Below are 23,969 nucleotides of genomic sequence, written 5' to 3'. Positions count from 1 at the left end.
GAAAAAACCCGAGAAATCATATCCAACGACTTAATCCGCCGGATTATGATTTATGGTCGGTTTTAGAGAGTACGGCTTGCTCTAAACGCCATGATAATTTGGAGTCCCTAAAACAAGCCATACGATTGGCAGTGAAAAATTTTCCGATAGAAAGAGTGCGTGCTTCTATTGATAACTGGCCTCAACGTTTAAAGGACTGTATTTCAGGCAATGGAGACCACTTCGAATAAGCTTTTTATACTTTAAATTGTTTTATATTTATGTATTAAACTAACACACTGTAAAAGTAATAAATGTTATTTGCCATAGATTTTTTTTGTTTTCCTTTGTAACAGTATTTGTGGCCAGACTAAGTATATGTCGTAAGGAAATTGTCAGCTTTCACAAATACTAAATGACTCATAAGCCACAAATAAATCACGCAACCTGCCCCTCTGTGTTACGGCCAAAGAGCCCATGACCCCAGCAATAGCCGAAATAGGTTTCCGACTTCGCGATCACAGGAATTTTCTCTTTGTAGGATTTTCAGGATTAGTATCGTACATAGGGCATTAAAGAAAAATAAACTTATAATAATAAAATAGTTCATTTGTCATCATTCAGTAGCAGATATTACACGGTTTACTTTAACAGCACAGGTGCTGATACGTATTTCCCGGCAAAAACTTGAGCAGGCGCAAGAAGGGGAGCCGCAACGGCGTGGTTCACTGTGTGGGCGGAATATGAAGATGCGTACGGCGCGACGTATGCCGCAGATGCCGCAACAGGGGCTACGTATGCTGCAGACGCATAAGACGCTACGGGAGACGCAACGTACGCTGCCGGTGCCACAGCTGGTGCCACATACGCCGCCGACGCTACACCAGGTGCGACATACGCCGCTGGTGCAACTGAGTGAATGCCTGCATTGGCAACGACCACCACCGCTGCAAAGATGAACTGGAAAGAACAAAATAGGTAATTTAACTGGGGATATGACTTCTTATGAATCCGCACAGGTATGTACCACCATCCCGCCTTATTCTGCCATGAAGCAGTAATGCGTTACGGTTTGAAGGGTGGGGCAGCCGTTGTACCTATACTGAGACCTTAGAACTTATATCTCAAGGTGGGTGGTGCATTTACGTCGTGAATGTCTATGGGCTCCAGTAACCACTTAACACTAGGTGGTCTGTGAGCTCGTCCACCCATCTAAGCAATAAAAAAATTAAAAAAATGCAACCAATCTGGGCGAACCCAAAACAACAAACCGACTTTCTTGTATGTTTCCAAAAAGGAGTGCCTATGTGACATAAGCCTCAATTATGAGTCTTCAAATTAAGATAGGGATTCGTGGGATAATCGCGTGTACCTATTGATTAACTGTTTGGCAGACTTTCATCAACTAACATCCTAAAATCGACCATTGTTTTTAAATCAAACACTTACGAATTGTTTGGCGACCATATTGATTCTTGGCTTACAGGTAATATTCACTTTATCTGTTTGATCTGTCGAAGAGTCATACAATATATACTGTTAGGTTGGGAAACAGCTTGGATGCGATGTACGCATTTGAAATACATAATGAAGTTAGCAATGTCGTGTCTGATAAATGGAGCGGCGAGTGATCAGTAAAGGTCGTTACCACCTTGAGAAATGAAGCCGAGGGTACAATTCTAAGAGAATAACTGCTATACTTCAAGATCACGTGGTTACTTTGTGACAGGATTACGGAACAACGTTTTGACCATAGGTTTTGACTGATATATGACAAGTAAATGGAGTTTTTTTAATACTTAGATAAGTGGACGAGCTCACGGCCCACCTGGTGTCAAGTGGTTACCGCAGCCCATAGACATCTACAACGTAAATGCCGCCACCCATCTTGAGACATGAGTTCTAAAGTCTCACTCTTAACAGTTCAACGGCTGCCCAGTCATTCAAACCGTAACGCATTACTGCTTCACGGCAGAAATAGGCAGGGTGGTGGTACCTACCCGCGCGGATTCACAAGAGGTTCTATCACCATAATTACGCAAAGTATAATTTTGCTGTTTTGATTTTTATTACACGATGTTATTTCTTCACCGTGGAAGTCAATCGTGAACATTTGCTAAGTACGTATTTGATTAGAAAAATTGATACCCGCCTGCGGGATTCGAACACCGGTGCATCGCTCGATACGAATGCACCGGTCGTCTTATCCTTTAGGCCACGACGACTTTTAGTAATATTGATATGAATGAAACTAAAAGCCTGGAGATTAAAATGAAACAAGTTACGTGTTGGTAAACACTAAAATCAGTTCACGTTTAATGTACGTGATTCGCTTGCAATTGCGATACGTGCTTTCGTAACTTCACATTCTGTAATATACGTCACTATAAGTAAAGTTAAATGTATAGGGTATTCAGGGTAAACCGATGCCCGGGCAGAGCCTCGTTTGAAGAAAGACATATCATAGCGGTCGGGAAACACCTCGGAGGGGAGCTCATTCCAAAGCCGGATGGTACGTGGCAAAAAAGATATCTGGAAACGCACTGTGAATGAACGCAGTAGATCCAGGTAGTATAAATGAACTCTACTCCGGTGGCGGGTGCTGCGATGGTAAAAATGAGAAGATGGGATCATCTGAAACAATTCCTCAGAGCACTCCCCATTTGTTGAACACGAACGTATATTACGCTGATATAGCCTCTCAAAGCCATCAGCATTGGTAGGAAAAAAAAGGGAGGCTGCGTATCGTCAGAAACATACTAAATCCAGACATATATAACCGGTTAAACACTCTTTCTTATGCCGGTCGAAGTCTGGTGTCCAACTAGGGGTCAATCAGTTGGCGGTGATATTTGAATATGTTTGTGTTGTACCCTCTCTGCTTCCTTGCTCTGTTCAATCTTCAGTGATCAGAATCTTCAGAATCTCCAATCACAAGTATAAAATTTTTACAATTTGTATCTTAATGAAAAATATCTAAAAATAAACAAATAGTTGTTTTTGACATTTGAGGAAAGATTTTCTCATAGTACTTGCTATTTATTAACAATAACAGACGGAATACCTATAAGCGATTTTATAAATTGATTATTCGATTGATGATTTTAATAAAATAAAAATAACTAGAGGTCCCGCAGTAGTCGAAATTCGACTATAATTAATTGAAACTGCAAATTTGTACACTATTATGATTGTATTTTATACTTCTATAATCACAAATTTCGCCAAGACTACAGTATAAAAAATATTAACAAAGACAAACAATATTTAATCTATTTTCAATTTGACAACAGACGTCAAGAATAAAAGTTTGACAATAAATAGTATGCATGCGTGTGTGCGTCAAATATATGGTATGTAGTGTGTGTAATGTTTTCTTTATTAGTGTATATAAGTGTGGAAAATCTCATATAAGTGTGGAAAATTTCATACTCCTCCGTCTGCGCAATTTTCGTAAAAAGGGTTACAAAGTTTTTGCTTCATGTATTAATATATAGATTATGAAATGTCCTGAAGAATATCTTTGACTATTTATTTCAATCGATAATAGTTATTATTGTATTATAATATCGATAATGTACATAATATACATCGGTAATTAAATGTATGTACAACTAATCAGATTTATCTTAACTTATCAGAGATCCGATTGTGAAAATGATCGTTAGCATTTATCTAAATTCGTCGAAATGCACGACTGTTTTTTTTTCTTTATTTATACAATAAACCGTATTTAGATTTTAAAAAATTGATGTTGCGTATCTAAGACCCGAATGTCAATGTTAAGAAATTGCGGTCGATCTCGGCATTTGATTCAGATTAATAAAATAATAGTTTAACCTAAAACAACTTTACTTATGTCATGTTGTCATTAAATAAGCCGTTGTAACTATACTTGAGACCTTAGAACTTATATCTCAAAGCGCATTTACGTTGTAGATGTCTATGGGCTCCAGTAACCACTTAACACCAGGTGGGCTGTGAGCTCGTCCACCCATCTAAGCAATAAAAATAAATAAAAAAGTAAATTGAAAATAGAATTGAAAGAATTGTATATGTACACGACGTAGTAAATTGTAGATATATACATATTTATTGCTTAGATTTTTGAACGAGGTCACGGCCCATCTGATGTTAAGTGATTACCGGAGTCCATAGACATTCACAACGTAAGTGCTGCCACCCACCTCGAGACATGAGTTCTAAGATCTCACGTATAGTTACAACGGCTGCCCCACCCTTCAAACCGAAACGCATTACTGCTTTACGGCAGAAATAGGCAGGGCGGTGGTACCCACCCGCGCGGACTCACAAGAGTGATTACGCAAATTATAATTTACAGGTTTGATTTTTATTACACGACTAGCTTTTGCCCGCGACTTTGTCCGCGTGGAATAGTTACTTTGGCATAACGCTAAATTCTTCATTTCGTAGAAAGTGAAAATAATATGTTGGGGAAAAAGTGTCTTGACTTTTTTTAGGAAAATTACCATTTTGTTCGATAACTTTTTATTTTTTTTTGTTATTGCCTTTGTAGGCAGACGGGCATACGACCCACCTGATGGTGAGTGGTTACCGTCGCCCATGGACTTCAGCCATGCCAGGGGCAGAGCCAAGCCGCTGCCTACCGCTTAATACTCTCCACAAGCCTCGTTTGAAGAAGGACATGTCATAGCGCTCGGGAAACACCGTGGAGGGGAGCTCATTCCATAGCCGGATGGTACGTGGCAAAAAAGATCTCTGGAGACGCACTGTGGATGACCGCAGTGGCTCCAGTGGCGGGCGGTGCGATGGTAAAAACGAGATGCTGGTATCATCTCGAACAATTCCTCAGAGCACTCCCCATGGAACATACGGTATAAAATACAGAGGGAACCGAAGTCCCTCCGCAGACCCAGAGGCTCCAAACGATCCGGGAAAATGGGATTATCGACAATCCGAACGGCCCTCCGCTGTATGGAGTAAAATGGAAGAAGCTGGTATTTGGGAGCCCCGGCCCAGAGATGGGAGCAGTACTCCATGCGAGGCCGGACTTGTGCTTTATAAAGCAAAAGTCTTTGTCCAGGCGTGAAGTACCGCTTCGCTCTGTTGAGGACTCCCAGCATTTTGGACGCCAACTTGGCTTTGCCTTCCAAATGACTCCGAAACTGGACATCGCTTGAAATGTCGACCCCAAGTATCCCGATACTCTCGGAAGATTGCAGGGATACTCCTTGGAATTGCGGCGCCATGACAAAGGGGTCCTTCTTCGCAGTGAACGCGCAAACTTGTGTCTTTATCGGATTGAATTGAATCAAGTTCAATTCACCCCATTCGGAGACTCGCCCCAGAGAGTTCTCCACTTCAGACACAAGTTTTGATCGTCTCTCTTGCACCACGCTCCGAGAGAGACTGATGGCCGATATATCGCGCATCCCCTATGCTATCATCTGCATAGCAATGCATGATATCAATAGACAGCATGTCATTGATATACAGGATGAAAAGCGTGGGGGAGAGCACCGAACCTTGTGGAACGCCTTGTGGAGCGTTAATGGTCATGGTATCAGAACAGTCACCGTCTACAACGACCGTGATGCTCCGCCCATCCAAAAAGCTAGCTATCCACCTGCAGAAACCCTCGGGGATTCCGTAAGATGGTAACTTCGATAAAAGTGCCCTATGCCAGACCCTGTCGAAGGCCTTCGCGATATCAAGGCTCACAGCAAGAGCCTCGCCCTTGCTCTCCAAAGTTTCAGCCCACCTGTGAGTAAGGTATACAAGAAGATCGCCAGCTGAGCGACCGTGACGGAAACCGTACTGTCGGTCACTGATCAGCTGGCGATCTTCAAGATACTTCAGGAGTTGTGTATTTATTATTCGCTCCATCACCTTGGAAAGCAAGGAAGTTATCGCGATAGGCCTGTAGCTCGATGGGTCCGACCGGTCACCCTTCTTGGGGATAGGGTGGACGTGGGCGGTCTTCCATGAAGACGGAACCCTGTTAGTGCAGTAAGAGAGGCGATACAAACGCGTTAGCGCAGGCGTCAGCTCAGGGGCGCACGTTTTCAGAACCACTGCAGGGATGCCGTCTGGCCCGCTCGACTTATGGACGTCCAGGAGTCGGAGCTCCCGCCTGACTGCACACTGTGTGAAACAGATATCCGGCAGGGAGCTATCACACCGGGGGATGTTCGGTGGTGTGGCATCCCCGTCGTCCACAGTCGAGTTTAAGGCGAAGAGTTTGACCAGAAGGTCAGCCTTCTCTTTCGCGCTGTGGGCCAGATTGTCATCGGACTTGCGCAGTGGTGGGAGACTAGACCTGCAAAAGTTTCCTTCTGCAGCTTTGGCGAGCGACCAAAAAGCACGGCTCCCGGAGGGATAGCTCTTCAATCGCTCGCCAACTCTAGCAACGTGCTCCGACTTCGCCTTGGCAATTACCTTCTTGTAGGACCTGGAAGCGGCGTTATATTTCCGCCTTTCCTCTGAGATGTTAGGATCCCGACGTCTCCTGGCATTATCCCATGCCACGTATGCGGACCGCTTGAGGTGTGCAGCATCCCTGCTGGCATTGTTATACCAGGGTCTGCTGCGACCCCCAACGGGCACTTCAGAGGAGGGAATAAACAATTCCATCCCCTGGAGCACCACGTCTTTAAGACGGTCCGCACAGACCTCAGGATCAGCAGAGGAAAAGCAGAACCGCCCCCATGGGTAGGATGCGTAAAATTCACGCAATCCATCCCAATCTGTCGTCGTTCGACGATCAGGACGAGAGAGTGGTACGGCAGCACGAATAAGGCAGTGATCAGATGATCCAAGCGGAGCGTCGACCACCACACTGTATCCGGCCGGATCTGTGGTCAGCAGAAGGTCCAACAAAGAAGGCTCGTGCCCCTCGATATCTGGGACACGGGTGGGCTGTGTCACCAGCTGGGAGAAGCCGTAGGCCAAGGCGAAATCGTAGGCAGTCCGACCCGGGAGGTCAGTGGTTCTGGACCTCAACCACTCTTGGTGGTGAGCGTTAAAGTCTCCAAGAACCACCACCTCCGCAGATGGGTACTGCTCAAGCACAGTAGGGACATGATCCCATTGCTATAGAAATTTTAGGGCTTCTTTTTCAAAATACCGCGACAATTGGTTTTGGCAGTCCTCTCGTCGTACGTGATCCACTTTTCATCACCAGTTATAAGCTTCTTCAAAAATGGTTCGGTTTCATTATGTCGTAATAAAGAATCGCAAATGAGTACACGGTTCATTAGGTTTCTTTCAGTGAGCTCGTGAGGTACCCAAGCATCGAGCTTTTTTGTGTACCCAGTTTTTGAAGTTATACTTCTTTAGGCGCGTTATGAAAAATTGATGAGAGTGAAATTTTACGATGCACGCGCACCGTGACACAAAATTAACAGAAATGAAGTTGCCCACTAAATCGCTCATTACAATACGACCGACGTAACTTGGCGAGTCTGAATATAGCCGCAGGTGAACTTTCGCGCATGTACACTCGTAAAAAAAGTGTTATTACCTTTAATTTTTGAACGTTAAATATTTATTATTAATTATTTAATATTTTAAAAAAACAAAAAATTAATAAAAATAAAGTGTAACTTCTTACGCGCGTACATAAGTACAAGCAGCCTTTTTTTTCCAATGCGCCAAAACTGTTTTGTTGTCAATTCCCAGTGCTTCAGCTACGTCGTAACTACTGATATGCCGATCTTGCTCCACTTTTTCAAAAATGGCATCCATTTTATCCGTAATAGGGCGACCAGAGCGACGTGCATCTTTGACATCAAAATTTCCGGATTGAAAACGCTTAAACCAAATTTGTGCTACTCTCACAGACACTGCACTAGGTCCATAAACATCGCAAATTTTTGTCGCGGCTTGCGTTGCATTTTTACCTTTTTTGTAGTAAAGTTTTAAAATGTATCGAATTTCTTCATTAGATTCACTCATCTTGACAGTACGAAAAATAAATATAAAAACTTCAGAGGTGTCAAGGGACACCCGGATGGAACGAAGTTCCTTTCGATTAATTAGTGAAGGAATTGTAATTTTTTTTTTAAGTTATAATAATAAATTACGGCATTCTGAAGAAGAAAAAAACAATACTATGAACTAAATTACTATTGTTGAAACGCTATCTCGAGAAACTGTACTCATTACGCGGACCAATCGGATACGAGCAATGTCACGCGATAAGCGCCTACACGTTGATTGGTCAGAATGACGGATCTAAAAAGTGTCGTGACAACTTTTCGTAAGAATTTTTTCCGTCTAGCCCCCTTTCACAACGCGCGATAAGGAACTTCCTTCCAAAATCACACATTTTCCTAATTTGTATTTAGAATTATCTTCTTTAAAATTTAAACTTTTAATGATACCAAAACCAGCCAGATACAAATAGTATAGCCAAAGAGATTTTATTACCAGTACATACACACTATAATGCGAAAAGACTTTTTCCCCAACATATTATTTTTGAATAATAGAATTTTAATGAGCTATTTAAGGAACCAAAATCACGCTTTTTACCCGACTTCAAAAGAGGAAGTTATCAGTTCGACTACAGTTTTTTATCTATGTATGTTCACCGATTTCTCGAGAATGCTTGAACCGATTCTGATAATTATTTTTTCTTTTTTTTTATTTGAAAGGGTAGACTTCCCGAATGGTCCTGTAATTATCAAGATCTGATGATGAGATCCTGGAGAAATCCAGAAAAATCTACAATGTTCAAAGCCTATCTTGAAGTGATTTGGGTGTTTCTTGTTATTGTTTTGAAGAGTGGGACTACCGTTAAACTATACAATTAAGACTAATGCCCGTATCTTTAGACGTTTCGTCAAATATTCCTCCACTCTTAACTCATCCGATGCCGCTCGAGCAATCCTCCCAAACTTACTCGAGTTTGGTATTTTTTTAGTCGACCATTACATTATTCCTCAACTCTAGTGAGGTAGAGCCGTGGTATTGCGTCACCACGCCGTCATCAGTTTGAGGAAAATTTCATCAAGCTAGCATCAAACCTATAGAGTTTTGTAGTCTACGGTCATTGCTTAATGTCAAAGTCAAGCTGCCACTTTCTGTTTGACACTAGAAGCATTGAACAGTGACAGTTCATTTACTCCACTCCGGTGAGGAGAATTTTCCAAGGACGTTTGAGTGGAATTTATTTTTACGACCAAGCATTACCAAAACGCGCGTTGGAGGTTGAGTCGAGTCGAGTTAAGTTCGTGTGAACGACTAAAGATACGGGAGTTAGACTTCATGTCTTAAGGTGTGTGACAGCACATGTCCTCAGAACAGAGCCCCGTGAGCACAGATAGAAAAAAAAGCAGCAAACATGTTGTGATATCTAACGACGAAGTAATTTATTTATTTATTATTTTCGTATTTTTCTGTAATGTCAAATGTTGGTGGAATGGCATTCACAGATATGGAGCTATTATGATTTAAGTATTTTACTGGTGGTAGGACCTCTTGTGAGTCCACGCGGGTGGGTACCACCACCCTGCCTATTTCTACCGTGAAGCAGTAATGCGTTTCGGTTTGAAGGGTGGGGCAGCCGTTGTAACTATACTTGAGACCTTAGAACTTTATCTCATGATGGGTGGCGCATATATGTTGTGAATGTCTATGGGCTCCAGTAACCACTTAACACCAGGTGGGCTGTGAGCTCGTCCACCCATCGAAACAATAGAAAAAAAAACCTAATACTCGTAATAGTTAGGATTTGTATTTTCTAAAACTATATTACATATAAACTATTTTCCGTTGAAAAAAAGTTTAGGAAGCTCGATCTATCCTATGTTTTGTAAAGTATACATGTTGACGGGTGAAAGGCTATTTGGTTTAAGCGACATTTCGCTAAATACGCGACATTTCTTTTTAATTAAAGGTTTTATTTGGGATTAGTATCAACAATCGGATGTTTTTAAATGAAATTCAATTATGTTTACCCCATTCAAAGATGTTTTTTTCTTGATATTTTTTCTAAGATTTAAGCTTTAAATGGCTGAAAGCTGCAAAAAGGTCGCTTAAACCAAACTTAAGCTTAGCCTTTCTAAATACCCCTCGATTTAATGAGAGTGACTATATAATTAATTTTGTTCTCATAATAATACTGTTACGCGCTGGGGTTCGGGATAAATAAAATTCCACCGAAGTATAAATTAAAACTGTATTTATCACTTGGAACATGCTTGGAACACTTAAAACACTTCACAAACACTTTAAAATTCTTAATTCGCTTCTTCCGCTTCGCTTCAGATGATCCGTTCGCTGTTTCGCTTCGAGTAGTTCCGATTACTGACTGACTGCGTGCCATCTCTGCAATGCTTTTATAGTCGATATGACATTCCTAGAATTATCGAGAATATTCCACACAAGTTTAATACTATGTGTTTCCGCTATCTGACAATAGATGGCGTTGTACTTCTCGGGCGTTCTTGATGCTACTGGATCCTTCGATATTCGTCAGACTATTCGGCGATAGATGGCATTACTCTTACTGGCGTAACATTACTGTATTTATATTGGTATGTCATGATTTCATTACATTTAAAAAAAGGAATTTCTACAATGTACATAGTTATTCATTACTATAGTAGAATTATTTTGTCCGTGCAGTTTGGGTCATAAAACATAGCCCGCCTAGGGTGGTGAGCATGTTGCGCGGGCGCAACGCCATTATTGATAAAAACAAATGATTCATCGAAGGCAGGTACACGGCGGCGGGGTGGTATACGAAGGGTGGTGAGACATTGTTATGTTAACAGTCATTTGTACTTACCTGGAAATTATAGTACATTATGTTGAAGAGTAATGTGTTTTTCTGCATTCGTTCTCTGAATTTGTTTAGTGACACAATGGCTACTCCTTTGTTTTGTATCAAAACGGCTCAAAATAATATATGCACGTGTTGTTATCCACAATGTGTTAAAATTTTTCACTGAAATAAGAATAGATCCCGAAAAGTTACAAAGTGTTAATTTCTGCCGTTCTCGTTAACTTGCTGCGGCGATATGTGGTGTAAGTGTTCGATTAGTGATTTTTTCTTTTATTTTTATCACTACCCCACAAAATGACAAAACGAAATACACTATCGATAACGCTTATCGACAACAATAATGCGCATCACTATGCCCGTCCATAAGGCTCGTGAGTGGAAGAGAGAGCGAAATTCTCGCTTCACTGTTCCGATTTTTTATGACCCAAACTGCACGGACAAAATAATTCTACTATAAGTGACATAATTATTACAAACTAATAGATGTGTATTTTTGTACCCGAGAACAGCAACAGGTCGAATATGCAAATTTATGAATAAATCGCGTAAAAAATATTAGAACTTATCTATATTCAAATTACCTCTAAAATTAATAATCTATAGTCTATACTAATATTATAAAGAGGAAAGATTTGTTTGTTTGTTTGTTTCGAATAGGCTCCGAAAGTACTGGACCGATTTGAAAAATTCTTTTTCCATTAGATGCCGACATTGTCCCTGATGAAGATAGGATACTTTTTTTATTTTTTTTTATTTTTTATTTTTTTTTGGTTTCATGTGTGTTTTAATGTTTCCGAAGCGAAGCGAGGGCGGGTCGCTAGTAGTTATATAATATATTCCTATCTCAAAGTTTATACCAACAAGTGGTATTTATGCTTTTTTTGTGTGAATTTCTTGATATTATGAATTATCGTGTATAATATTATGTTATTATATTCATTCTACAAAAAGAGATTCTTCTTTTTTTAGACAAGTTTTTTTTTTGTTATAATGCTAAATTCGTGCAAAAAGTTCGATGAACGTTCGATACGTATATATTTAGTTTTTTATAAATGGTAGCTGGTACGTATTTTATTGAATATTATTTTTTTCCAATTACGGATTTAAGACGTACGTACGTCTGAATGAAATGTTTATTTTTACTGAAATACGCGCTATGACATGTCCTTCTTCAAACGAGGCTTGCGGAGAGTACTTTATGGTAGGGAGCTCTGCCCCTGGCATTGCTGACGTCCATGAGCGACGGTGACCACTTACCATCAGGTGGGCCGTATGCTCGTCTGCCTGCAAAGGCAATAAAAAAAATAAAAAAAATACTGTAGCACGGAATGCAATTCGTGATCAACTTACGTAACTTTTAATTAAATTTTCTTTACATAAATAAATAAATCTCTTTTTTTAAGGTTTCGAACTCTTGAGATGTCAACTTAAGCCTTATCCGTTTCAAGGAGGCTACATTCCCAAAGAGTGCCTCTTTTGATAGTTCTTAAAACGTAAAAATAGTTTTTTCTTGTCCTTTTTGAATCGTAATAGTTCTTTTTTTTATTGCTTAGATGGATGGACGAGTTTACAGCCCACCTAGTGTTAACTGGTTACTGGAGCCCATAGACATCTACGACGTAAATGCGCCATCCACCTTGAGATATATAAGTTCTAAGGTCTCAAGTTTAGTTGCAACGGCTGCCCCACCCTTCGAACCGAAACGCATTACTGCTTCATGGCAGAAATAGGCAGGGTGATGATGGTGGTAGTGAAAAAAAAAGTTGGTGATACCTACCCTTTGAAAAATGAAGGATTACTGGTGGCCTTTCCAGTTTCACCAGGACATGCGGACGAGCTAAGACTCACCCAGAAGTGGGATTTACTAACAGCTGCTCCAGCGCCTCCGAAGGAACCAGCTCAGGGGCAACTGCTTCGCGAATTGTTCTAGTGAAAATGGTATCAAGAGATCAATTCCTACATGAAACACGCTCTGAACCAACGGATGGCAGCCTGATAAAACTGATACTGAATCCTCATATGTCTACTCTAGAATAGAGAGGATGTGAGAGCTGTAACAACTAACCAATGTACGATGAGGTCAATGCTTCAAAGCGGGCGGCGGCATCCATATTGCTAATAATAACCACCAGTTCCCACAACCGCAACCTTATTTCTATTGGACAGATAGGTGAACGACCTCCCGGTCCACTTGATGTTAAGCGGTTGCCGATAAACATCACAACGTAAATGCCGCTACACTCTAGAGAATTGAATCGAAGCGTCAAATTATCTAATAGCTGTAAGACTGCTTAGCGGCAGAAATGGGCGTGACAATGGCTCCTACCCGCTCGGTATTACGCCCTACCACCAATCAATCTAGAACGATAAAAGTTTGTAAATATAATCTTCCGAAACCCGTGTTTCTTCTAGGTATTAAAAATGTCTCTCTTGCACTTTGGACCACTGATATTCTTAGATAATAATAGATTTATGATGCATCTTCATTTGTTTTGAGGAAAACTGCAAAATATTGCCTTAATACGATAAAACTGAGTAAGTAGAAAAACAAAATATTTGTTAATGTTTAAATATATGTTTTGTATCTTGTAATATGTATTTAATATTATATTATTATGTAATGTTTACTGTATGCACTAGGTTTGTGTTCCTAATTCTTCTTTCCTTTTGCGCGCCTACTGGAAGAGATTTCAACATGAAATAAGTAGTGCCCTTGTACTCTGTATCCTTATTGTCATGTTTTTTCTAACAGCTGTGTGTACAAAATATATTAAATAAAAAATAAAATAATAATAAATAAATATTTGTCTCGTAGTGCTGCCATCTAGCACGCGATAAGAATACTAATACGTTTGAGAATTGAAAGACCATTCTAACTTCTAAAAATCTGAAGTCGTTCATCACTGTAATCACAGATGGCGCTACTAAAAATTGACAAAACTTTTTACTGACAATACTGAAATAAGTCACAATTTTTTATTCAACAATAACTTTAGAAGATAATGCTTTTAAAATTTAACATAGGTAGTCAGTTTTTCAAAAGGTTCACATTTGCATGTTAAATTCTTTTACGTTTAGTTTTATATAAACACATGCAATAAATGTGTCTTAAATGTGATAAAATGAATATTTTTGACTTTGTCTGTTTGTTCATGTCCTGTTTTCAAATGAAATGAAATCAAAATTTTTTATTCAATATAAATGAAAGTAAATATTTGTTGAACTTAAAAAAGAACTACCACCAATTCACAAAAACTAGCCTCCGTCTATCAGAAGAACTGGCAAGAAACTCAGCGGGCATGTCTTTTTTTTTTTTAATATTAGATTTTTTTTAATATTCATTTTTACAAGAGGTCACCATGCGATGAACCGACCAGATCAAGTCGGCAGTTGGCGGCAGTTTGCATGAATGTACCAGGCTCACCACAAACCGACAGGAGTGGTGATTGCTTTTTTTTTTTTTTTTATGATTGAAAGATTACTGGTGGCCCGGAGGCCTTTCCAGTTTCACCAGGACAGGTGGGCGAGCAAAGGCTCAGCCAGGAGGGGTGGGATTTGCTAACAGCTGCCCGAGCGCCTCCGAAGGAGACCTAACAACTCAAGAGTAGCTGCTTCGCGAATGAATCTACTACCGGATCGGAATTGCGACCCGCTGAGAAGATCCGGCGAGAAACTCAGCGAGCTGATTCATGGGTTAGGTTGCACGGCGAACTCTTTGTCGAGTTCGACGAGTACGGTTACCGAGGTCCCTAAGCCTGCTCCTAGAGCTGAAGGCGTCTAGTGCAAAGGTTATTGGATCTGATGGATCCGTAAGGACGTGTCTAGGGCGTCGACGGTGAATGGCTCCTGCATGATCAGGATTCGGGGAGTAGTCAGCGGCGGCAACGATAAGGCGATTATCATGACGCATAGCCTTATCGAAGTACCGTTCCGACGCTGACTTCATGTATTTCCGGATTGATTCGAGGCCCAGGTCGTCGTGTAGGTCGACGTTCCTCACGAACCACGGAGCCCCGACGGCTAACCTGCAAAAGCGGGATTGTAGGGACTGGAGGGTGTCTATGTGTGTGCGGGCCGCGTGAGCGAACACCACACTCGCGTAAGTCATGACGGGCCTTATGCAAGTTTTGTAAAGTGTCACCTTGTTCCGAAGGGACATTTTACTCCGCTTACAGATCATGGGGTAGAGTCTACCGAGAATAAACGCGGCACGGTCACGGACTGATTTTATATGCGGGCGGAATGTCATCGATGCATCCAGGATAACGCCCAGGTACTTGACCTTCCTGGCCCAGGGTATGGATTGACTAAAGAGAGTAATCGGGGGTGTGAGATTCCTCCTCCTAATACGGGAGGAAATCCGTGTGGAGCTTCCCCTCTGAAATAGCACCGCAGTACTTTTCGCTGGGTTGATGTCTATGCGCCATTTTCGGAACCACTGTCCTAGGGCTAGGGCTGCGCTCTGAAGCTTCTTCGCGATTAGGGACTTGTTTCTACTGGAATAGTAAACAGTCGTGTCGTCGGCGAATAAAGCTAAATGGGTCGGCGGCGACCGGGGAATATCGTTAACGAATAAGCTAAATAGGAGGGGTGAAAGGACAGAGCCTTGCGGGACTCCAGCTGTGAGAGGTCGTGGGGAGGAGCGGGTTCCCTCGACTCGGTATCGAAAAGAGCGGTTCGACAAGAAGTCCCGTATGATGAGCACGAGACTATCCGGCACACCCATGTTGAATAGTTTGAAAATCAAACCGTTATGCCAGACTTTGTCGAACGCTTTTGCGACGTCGAAGAAGAGAGCTCCCGTGTATAACGGTTTTGGTCGATTAAGCCCCACAAGAATGTGCTCCGTGAGGCGGTGCACCTGTTGAACGCATGAGTGATTTGTACGGAATCCGAATTGTTCATCGATGAGAATGCCCTTGGATGAGACGAAGTCTCTGAGGCGTTTGTAGAGCAGACGCTCATACAGTTTGCCTAGAGACATGAGGAGGCTAATCGGGCGGTAGCTCGTCGGATGATTTTTTGGTTTACCGGGTTTATGTATGCCGATAACGTCCGCTTCTTTCCACACCGCGGGAAAGATACAGTTCGCCATAGCGGCATTGAAAATAGATGCCAACATCACGATGAGTTGGACGGGTAGAAGTTTAATAACGCGGTTGGATATACCGTCGGAACCGGGAGCCTTGCGAGGACGTAGGTCTTTGATCAAGTCTTTAACTTCCATCGGGGTGACGGGTGGTAACGCATCCGAGGGTGGCAAGGAGACTCTGCGTTCTACCTCACTGTCTACTAATTCTACATGAACAGGGTCCACGGATTGAGTGCTGGGCGTGCACTGGGTTTGCAATGTATCGGCCAGCAACTCTGCTTTTTCGTCATCATCAAACGCCGCGAGTCGGCCTGAGGGGCCTACGAGGGGGGGCATAGTTACTACCGTATCCGATTTGAGAGTACGAGCTAAGCGGTAGTAAGACCTTTGGGAGGGCGCGAGTCCTTCTAAGAAATCAGACCATCTGGCATCTCGGACTTCGGCGAAGCGAGACTTTACGTCGCGTTGTAGGGCACGCATTCGAATACGATTTTCCGCGGTAGGATACCTGTCGTAGGCGCGTATCGAGGCGTTCTTAGCTCTAAGGAGTTCCCTAATATCATCGGACAATTTGAAGCGGTGAAGGAAGTCCTCCGCTACAACTTGTTTCGATGATCTATCTAATGTTGAGGTGATGTGTGACGTTAAGATGTCTATGGCTTCAGCGGTATCCTGAGGAGACGGGGTAGAGTCCGGGCTAAACGGGAGCGATGGTGGATCAGATTCAGCCAGGCTGATGCCCAGCGTGTGCCAATCCACCACAGTCCTCGTGACGGGAACGGAGTCGGGAGCGCGACCGAGCTTCATAACGACGGGACGGTGGTCTGAATCTAACTCTGAAACGACTTCGATCGAGTGTAAGCTCAGAGTTACGTTTTTTAATAACGCTATGTCGAGTATATCCGGGCGATGCGCGATATTTAGCGGGTAGTGAGTCGGTGTTAGCGGAGCGACGATATCAAAGGCGAGATCATCGACTAACGCGTCAAGCCGCCTGCCATTCGGGGTTGTGGTGTGTGAGTTAGTGGTGATTGCTCGTGAGACGCATAACATCTGCCCACACCAATGATGCTGGATAACGACCACGACCGCTCTGACAAGAGTGATACGACATATTACGATTACAAGAGGTATTATAACGTAACAATTATTGCAATATTGAAACGCCCGGAGCGAGCAACAATTTTTTTTTTATTGCTTAGATGGGTGAACGAGCTCACAGCTCACCTGGTGATAAGTGGTTACTGGAGCCCATGGATATCTACAACGTAAATGCGCCACCCACCTTGAGATATAATTTCTAAGATCTCAGTATAGTTACAACGGCTGCCTCACCCTTCAAACCGAAACGCATTACTGCTTCACGACAGAAATAGGCAGGGCGGCGGTACCTACCCGCGCGGACTCACAAGAGGTCCTACCACCAGTAAACATGTTTGCCTTCGATAACATGCAAATGGTCCACCATATAGTGAGTGGTCAGCGTCGCTTATCAACAATGCCAAGGACATGCCGCTGCCAACTGGTGAAGCCTTGGTTCAAACCTCAAACACCAACATTCCGTAAGTAGTGCTCTGTGGGCTTAGTGAGAGTTTTTTTACGTTCTCGATAGCGCAAACGTTAACTAGAACTAGATGATGACGGTTAGTTGCCCTCAATTAAGAAAAATAGTATTATTATTCGCCAATAGATGTCGGGAAGAGTTGATTATTGTAAACACGAATAAAACAACATTTTCTGAAAATAAATCGTAGCTAGATCGATTTATCGCCCCCGAAATCCCCTGTATTCTAAATTTTATGAAAATCGTTGGAGCCGTTTCCGAGATTCAGATTATATATATATACAAGAATTGCTCGTTTAAAGGTATAAGATAAGATAAGATTTAAGATAATAATAATATAAGATTTGTATGGAGTTGGAACGTTTGCCTACGTTTGCCGCTAGGGGCGCTAGTCCAACTGCATACAAGTTTGAGTTAACTTTTACGCTATCGAGAACGTTAAGAAACTCGGACTATGCACACAGATTTCCTTTTAGAAACGTATCATTTTATCGTGTGTTACAAGCTTAACCTAAATAAAATGTGAACATAAGGCCGTTGACCGACTCGCTGGATTCCTAATCAGCACGTATTTAAATTAAATAGCTCGACCCACGTCTAAATGTATTATTATCTATGGCCCACGCTCGCATTTACATTCCCGCCTAACCTATAACCCCGTATTTAGGTCATTGAACCAGTCTAGACGCAATTTTAGTTTTTTTTTCCCGAAAGTAGGCAAAAGTGACAAAGGAAAATTTGCCAGTGGTATAGGTACTCGAAATTGATAGACGCTATTTAGATTGTCTTTTTTTCTCCCTACCTATTCACTGGTAGCCTAAGAGGCTATACTAGCTACGCCCGGACTGGTAGCTGAGCTCACGGGCCCAACCTGAGACAATTTGCTAACACTATCCCTAGCAAGAGCTGTGCTTCACAGAATCTACCACAAAATCGGAATCGCGACCCACTGAGAAGATCCGGCGAGAAACTCAGTGTGCTGTGTCTATGGGTTAGTTCGCTCGTCTAACTCTTCGTCCTAATCGACGAGTTCGACGAGGACGGTGACAGAGGCTTGAAAGGCTTAAAAGCAACGAGAGTGAATCCGGAGGATCCGACAAGACATATTTCGGGAGACGGCGGATTTACGTGCGGTCGCATAAGTTATTAGCGGAGGTCACGACAAGAGAGTTATCGTGTCGCGCTGATTTTTCAAAGTAGCGTTCTGACGCTTCCTTAAGATACTTACGTACCGGTACTAAATGTAGGCCGCGGTGTAGATCTACATTCCTCACATATCACGGTGCTCCGACGGCTGTCCTGCAGAAGCGGAATTGGATGACCTGGAGAGAGAGAATGTGTGTACGGGCCACGTGAGCGAACACTACACTTGCATAGATCATGACGGAACGTATACAAGTTTTGTAGAGTATCACCTTGTTGTGAAGGGACAATTTGCTTCGCTTACAAATCATGAGGTAGAGTCAACAAAGTAGGAACGCAGCTCGGTCGTGTATTGGCTTCAAAGCCCACGGTATGGGCTGGCCAACATTTTTAATAGCGGGACTGGAGCTACCGCGCCTAATTCGTGACGAGATACTAGCAGCAGTGTCAGGCGGGCTTTATACTGTCTTTCTTTGAACGAGGCTCATGAAGACTCTTGTGAAGACCAGTGAGAAGACCTCGACGACTTCAAAATTGATTGATACAAATGAGTTTGAATTTTTCGTAATCTTTTGCCTTATAAAAATAAAGTTGAAATAATGTTGAGCAAACTAACAGCACGAATTTAGTGTTCTATTAAAATATTTTCTTATTCCGTCCGACACGTGTTTACGATTCAGGTGCAACACACAAGCAATATTGTTTTTTTTTATATTTATATACACTGAAGTCATCGCCTCGAGAATTTCAATATAAGATAAACTGTTTTTACTCAAACAATTCTCAATGTTTCCGTTTTGTATCTTAACACTGGCCTCATTCGCTCTGATTTGTTATAATTTAATGTTAAATATTTTTATTTTCTCCTGGTGGTAGGATCTCTTGTGAGTCCGCATGGGTAGGTACCACCGCCCCGCCTATTTCTGCCGTGAAGCAGTAATGCGTTTCGGTTTGAAGGTTTGAAGGGGCAGCCGTTGTGATTATACTGAGACCTTAGAACTATATCTCAAGGTGTGTGGCGCATTTACGTTGTAGATGTCTATGGGCTCCAGTAACCACTTAACACCAGGTGGGCTGTAAGCTCGTCCACACATCTAAGCAATAAAAAAAAATCTCTTTCTTCGAATCTTTTCTACCTTGGATCCACCAAACCAATCTAAATCTATGACGATTAAAATATGAACGTACCATTAGACATGAAATCACAAATATAGATACATTTTCTATAAAAGCAAGCAAGAAAAGAAGCAAGAAAACATAAATTGCAACTTTACTCATACGGTACTATAATTAAAATAACTTTTACAATTTAACCTCGAATATTTTATGGTCATTATATTATTTCCGACGGCGAATTATATTATATACACTATCTCTCAACTGAATATCATTTTCGACATTACAGCGCTTTTAAAAAACAGCCACAGATTTGAAAAGAACTAGAGAGTATCTCGGGATGTTTGTGTTTTTATTGTGTACCTTACAATATGCAAGCATTCATTTCCAGATCACGATGTCTACAAGATCCTATCTACCTAAGAAAAGATAGTGGATTAGAGTATCAGGGACTGACACAAAAAATCCCTAGGGGTCGAGATATCGCGTGGTTCACCACTCACTCAAGAACCAAAATAATTTTTGTTGTCTCCGGTAAATGTTGAACACTGGGCGAGTCGCAAGCAATGAGTTTCGAGTTCTTTGGACTCATTGCCAGAAAGAGAGGTGACAATTTAGAAAAGCAGCTGATAACTGGTAAGGTATGCGGAAGAACGCCAAGAGTCAGATGTCTAATGCGCTGGTCTGACCAGATGCGCTCTACTCTCAACACTTCAATCCACGCTGCCATGAGGTTAGGCAGCGCTGGTGCAGGATAATCCACGAGAAAGCTATTAAAGGAAGCTGCGACCCTCAGTATTGAGGATTATCGACGCAAGGAGAAGGAGGAGTCGCAAGTCCGTATTACGAAAGTCTAAATTCCGGTCACTAGGATATCCGAAGACTCATACATTTTATTTTTTTTGTATCGCTTACATGGGTAGACGAGCCCAAAACCCACCTGGTGTTAAGTGGTTATTGGAGCCCATAGACATCTACAACGTAAATGAGCCACCCACCTTGAGATATAAGTTCTAAAGATCTCAAGTATAGTTACAACGGCTGCCCTACCCTTCAAACCGAAACGCATTACCGCTTCACAGCAGAAATAGGCAGGGTGGTGGTACCTCTATCCGCGCGGACTCACAAGAGGTCTTACCACCAGTAACCCCTCTTGTCTCCTCGTGTCCGTTACCATGGTAGAAAATACTTAGGGGTATTCTTAATTTTATAGTCTATCATTTTGGGATAGAACAGCGTTATAGGGTCAAGTTGAAATATTGAAGAGTGACTTTAAAATCTTTTGTTGTCGTCGTGGTCTAAAGGATAAGACGTCCGGTGCATTGGTATCTAGTGATGCACCGGTGTTCGAATCCCGCAGGCGGGTGCGAATTTTTCTAATGAAATACGTACTTAACAAATGTTCACGATTGACTTCCACGTTGAAGGAATAATATCGTGTAATAAAAATGAAACCCGCAAAATTATAATTTGCGTAATTACTGGTGGTAGGACCTCTTGTGAGTCCGCGCGGATAGGTACCACCACCCTGCCTATTTCTACCGTGAAGCAGTAATGCGTTTCGGTTTGAAGGGTGGGGCAGCCGTTGTAACTATACTGAGACCTTAGAACTTATATCTCAAGGTGGGTGGCGCATTTACGTTGTAGATATCTACGAGTTCTGGTAACCACTTAACATCAGGTGGGCTGTAAGCTCGTCCACCAAACTAAGCATTAACAAAAAAAAAAAAACTTGTTTTGTGTTTAACTACTGAACGAGGTCAAATTATTATTTTGTAAACAAAATTCGTGTCGGGAACTTTTAAATTTAGAACTCTAATTAAAACGTAAGATAATATTGTATATTTCCAACAATGCATCACGTTTCTTTTTAATACTCTTTTATTAGCTTCAGACGTATGTATGTTAGTATGTTTCCGAGAGGGCCGCTCAACGGTAAACGCGATCCTTCGCGTGCGGGCCCTCTCGGATGAGGCCGTTTCCGGGGGTGGGGTGGCTTTGGCGGTGTCACTCGATATCGCCAATGCGTTCAACACCCTGCCCTGGTCCGTGATAGGGGGGGGGGGGGGGCGCTGGAACGACACGGAGTGCCCCCCTACCTTCGCCGGCTGGTGGGTTCCTACTTGGAGGACAGATCGGTCACGTGTACCGGACACGGTGGCATCGTGCACCGGTTCCCGGTCGTGCGCGGTGTTCCACAGGGGTCGGTGCTCGGCCCCCTTTTGTGGAATATCGGGTATGACTGGGTGCTGAGGGGTGCCCTCCTCCCGGGCCTAAGCGTAATCTGTTACGCAGACGACACGTTGGTCGTGGCCCGGGGGGGGAGTTTTGCTGAGTCTGCCCGTCTTGCTACCGCTGGGGTGGCGCATGTCGTCGGCAAAATCAAGAGATTGGGCCTCGACGTGGCACTCAGTAAATCCGAGGCCATGTGGTTCCACAGGCCCCGGAGAGTGCCACCTGCCGATGCCCATATCGTGGTTGGAGGCGTCCGTATCGGGGTCGGGGTGCAGTTGAAGTACCTCGGCCTCATTCTAGACAGTCGTTGGACCTTCCGTGCTCACTTTCAGAATCTGGTCCCTCATTTGTTGGGGGTGGCCGGTGCGTTAAGCCGGCTCCTTCCCAATGTTGGGGGGCCTGACCAGGTGACGCGCCGTCTCTATACAGGGGTGGTGCGATCAATGGCCCTATACGGGGCGCCCGTGTGGGGCCAGTCCCTGGCCGTGGGGGTAGCGAAGCTGCTGCAACGGCCGCAACGCACCATCGCAGTCAGGGTCATCCGTGGTTATCGCACCATCTCTTTCGAGGCGGCGTGTGTACTGGCTGGCACGTCGCCTTAGGTCCTGGAGGCGGAGGCGCTCGCTGCTGACTATCAGTGGCGGGCTGACCTTCGTGTCCGGGGCGTGGCGCGTCCCAGCCCCAGTGTGGTCAAAGCGCGGAGGGCCCAATCTCGGCGGTCCGTGCTGGAGTCATGGTCCAGACGGCTGGCCGATCCTTCGGCTGGTCGTAGGACCGTCGAGGCGATGCGCCCGGTTCTTGTGAACTGGGTGAATCGTGACAGAGGACGCCTCACTTTCCGGCTCACGCAGGTGCTCACTGGGCATGGTTGCTTCGGTGAGTTCCTGCACCGGATCGGAGCCGAGCCGACGGCAGAGTGCCACCATTGTGGTTGCGACTTGGACACGGCGGAGCACACGCTCGTCGCCTGCCCCGCATGGGAGGGGTGGCGCCGTGTCCTCGTCGCAAAAATAGGAAACGACTTGTCGTTGCCGAGTGTTGTGGCATCGATGCTCGGTGACGACGAGTCGTGGAAGGCGATGCTCGACTTCTGCGAGTGCACCATTTCGCAAAAGGAGGCGGCGGGGCGCGTGAGAGACGCACAGGCCCGTCGCCGTCAAGCGGGGGCTAGGGAGGTGGATATCGCCCAAGCCCTGGCCCTCTAAGTGTTTCGGGTCCCCTCACATGTCGGCCTGGGGACCGGCGAAGGGGGCCTAAGAAGACGACGTGCAAGCTGCTCTGCACGCGTTTTATGCATGAGCATCCGGGTGAAGGAAGGCCGGCTATCCTCAACCCACGCTGGTTCTGACCCAGCGAAGTATTCCGTAGGATAGACCATTCTAACCGGCGCCATCTAGGCGGGCTTCGGATAGCCTGCCGACCGAGAGGGCTGGTGGTCGTGGCGCCGACGACCGCCAGTCCGGCGTCCCGAGGGGGAGGGTGATGGGAGAGATGTGCTCCGCACTAAACGCTTCACTTTCCCCCCTTTGCCTTTTCATGAGTTTTGTCTCATGCGAGGTTTGGACGTTGGTTGTTGAGAGACAGGAGGTTTTAGTCGGTTCGACTCCGACATGCCCCGCCCTCCATCCCCAGTGAAGGGCGGAAGTCCGGCGATTTCCTCCTGACAAAAAAAAAAAATGTATGTTAGTATGTAACGGAATCTTTGAATATGATTTTGACCCCCGTTAAAACGTCGGATTAACTTGAAATTTGGTATACTTATGAAGGACCGATGACAATTCAACATATAAAAAAAATGAATAAATTGAAATTCAACTAAAAAATGAAAAATAAATAATAGTTTAAAAAAACTAACAAAATACGCTTATATGGAAAATTGAACTAAAAAATAGAAAATAAATTTGAATTAAAAAGTGTAAGAAAAAACATTTTTTTTTGTAAAAAATGCGTGGGGTGCTCAGTAGTTATAAATATTTTATGAACAGATATGAGTAGAAGGGTTATCTTGATAATATCCTGAATAACAACCCCACGCTTTTTTACAAATAAATATTTTTTTTTTAAAC

The 23,969-nt window shown here is 43.3% G+C and overlaps 2 protein-coding genes across 3 annotated transcripts in view; both read right to left on the bottom strand.

Moving 5' to 3' along the window:
* LOC101740450 (uncharacterized) overlaps positions 1-23,969 on the bottom strand; it is a 960,210-nt gene that overhangs the window by 545,279 nt on the left and 390,962 nt on the right. The window lies entirely within an intron of this gene.
* Positions 571-11,050, bottom strand: LOC105841496 (cuticle protein 38). 2 transcript variants are annotated; one of them, XM_012689632.4, is made up of 3 exons: positions 2,853-2,992; positions 1,429-1,490; positions 571-939 (listed from the first exon to the last, which is right to left on the bottom strand). In XM_012689632.4, the coding sequence occupies exons 2-3, from the start codon at positions 1,444-1,446 to the stop codon at positions 622-624; spliced, it is 336 nt and encodes a 111-aa protein (XP_012545086.1). In that variant the 5' UTR covers positions 1,447-1,490; positions 2,853-2,992; the 3' UTR covers positions 571-621. The 2 variants fall into 2 exon arrangements, with proteins under 2 accessions (XP_012545086.1, XP_062524924.1); XM_062668940.1 differs by lacking the exons at positions 1,429-1,490; positions 2,853-2,992 and adding an exon at positions 10,757-11,050.

Source organism: Bombyx mori, chromosome 6, assembly GCF_030269925.1.
Source record: "Bombyx mori chromosome 6, ASM3026992v2".
Taxonomy (NCBI): Eukaryota; Metazoa; Arthropoda; class Insecta; order Lepidoptera; family Bombycidae; genus Bombyx; species Bombyx mori.
Note: the sequence above shows the minus strand (reverse complement) of the source record. Positions and strands in the feature narration are given on the sequence as shown.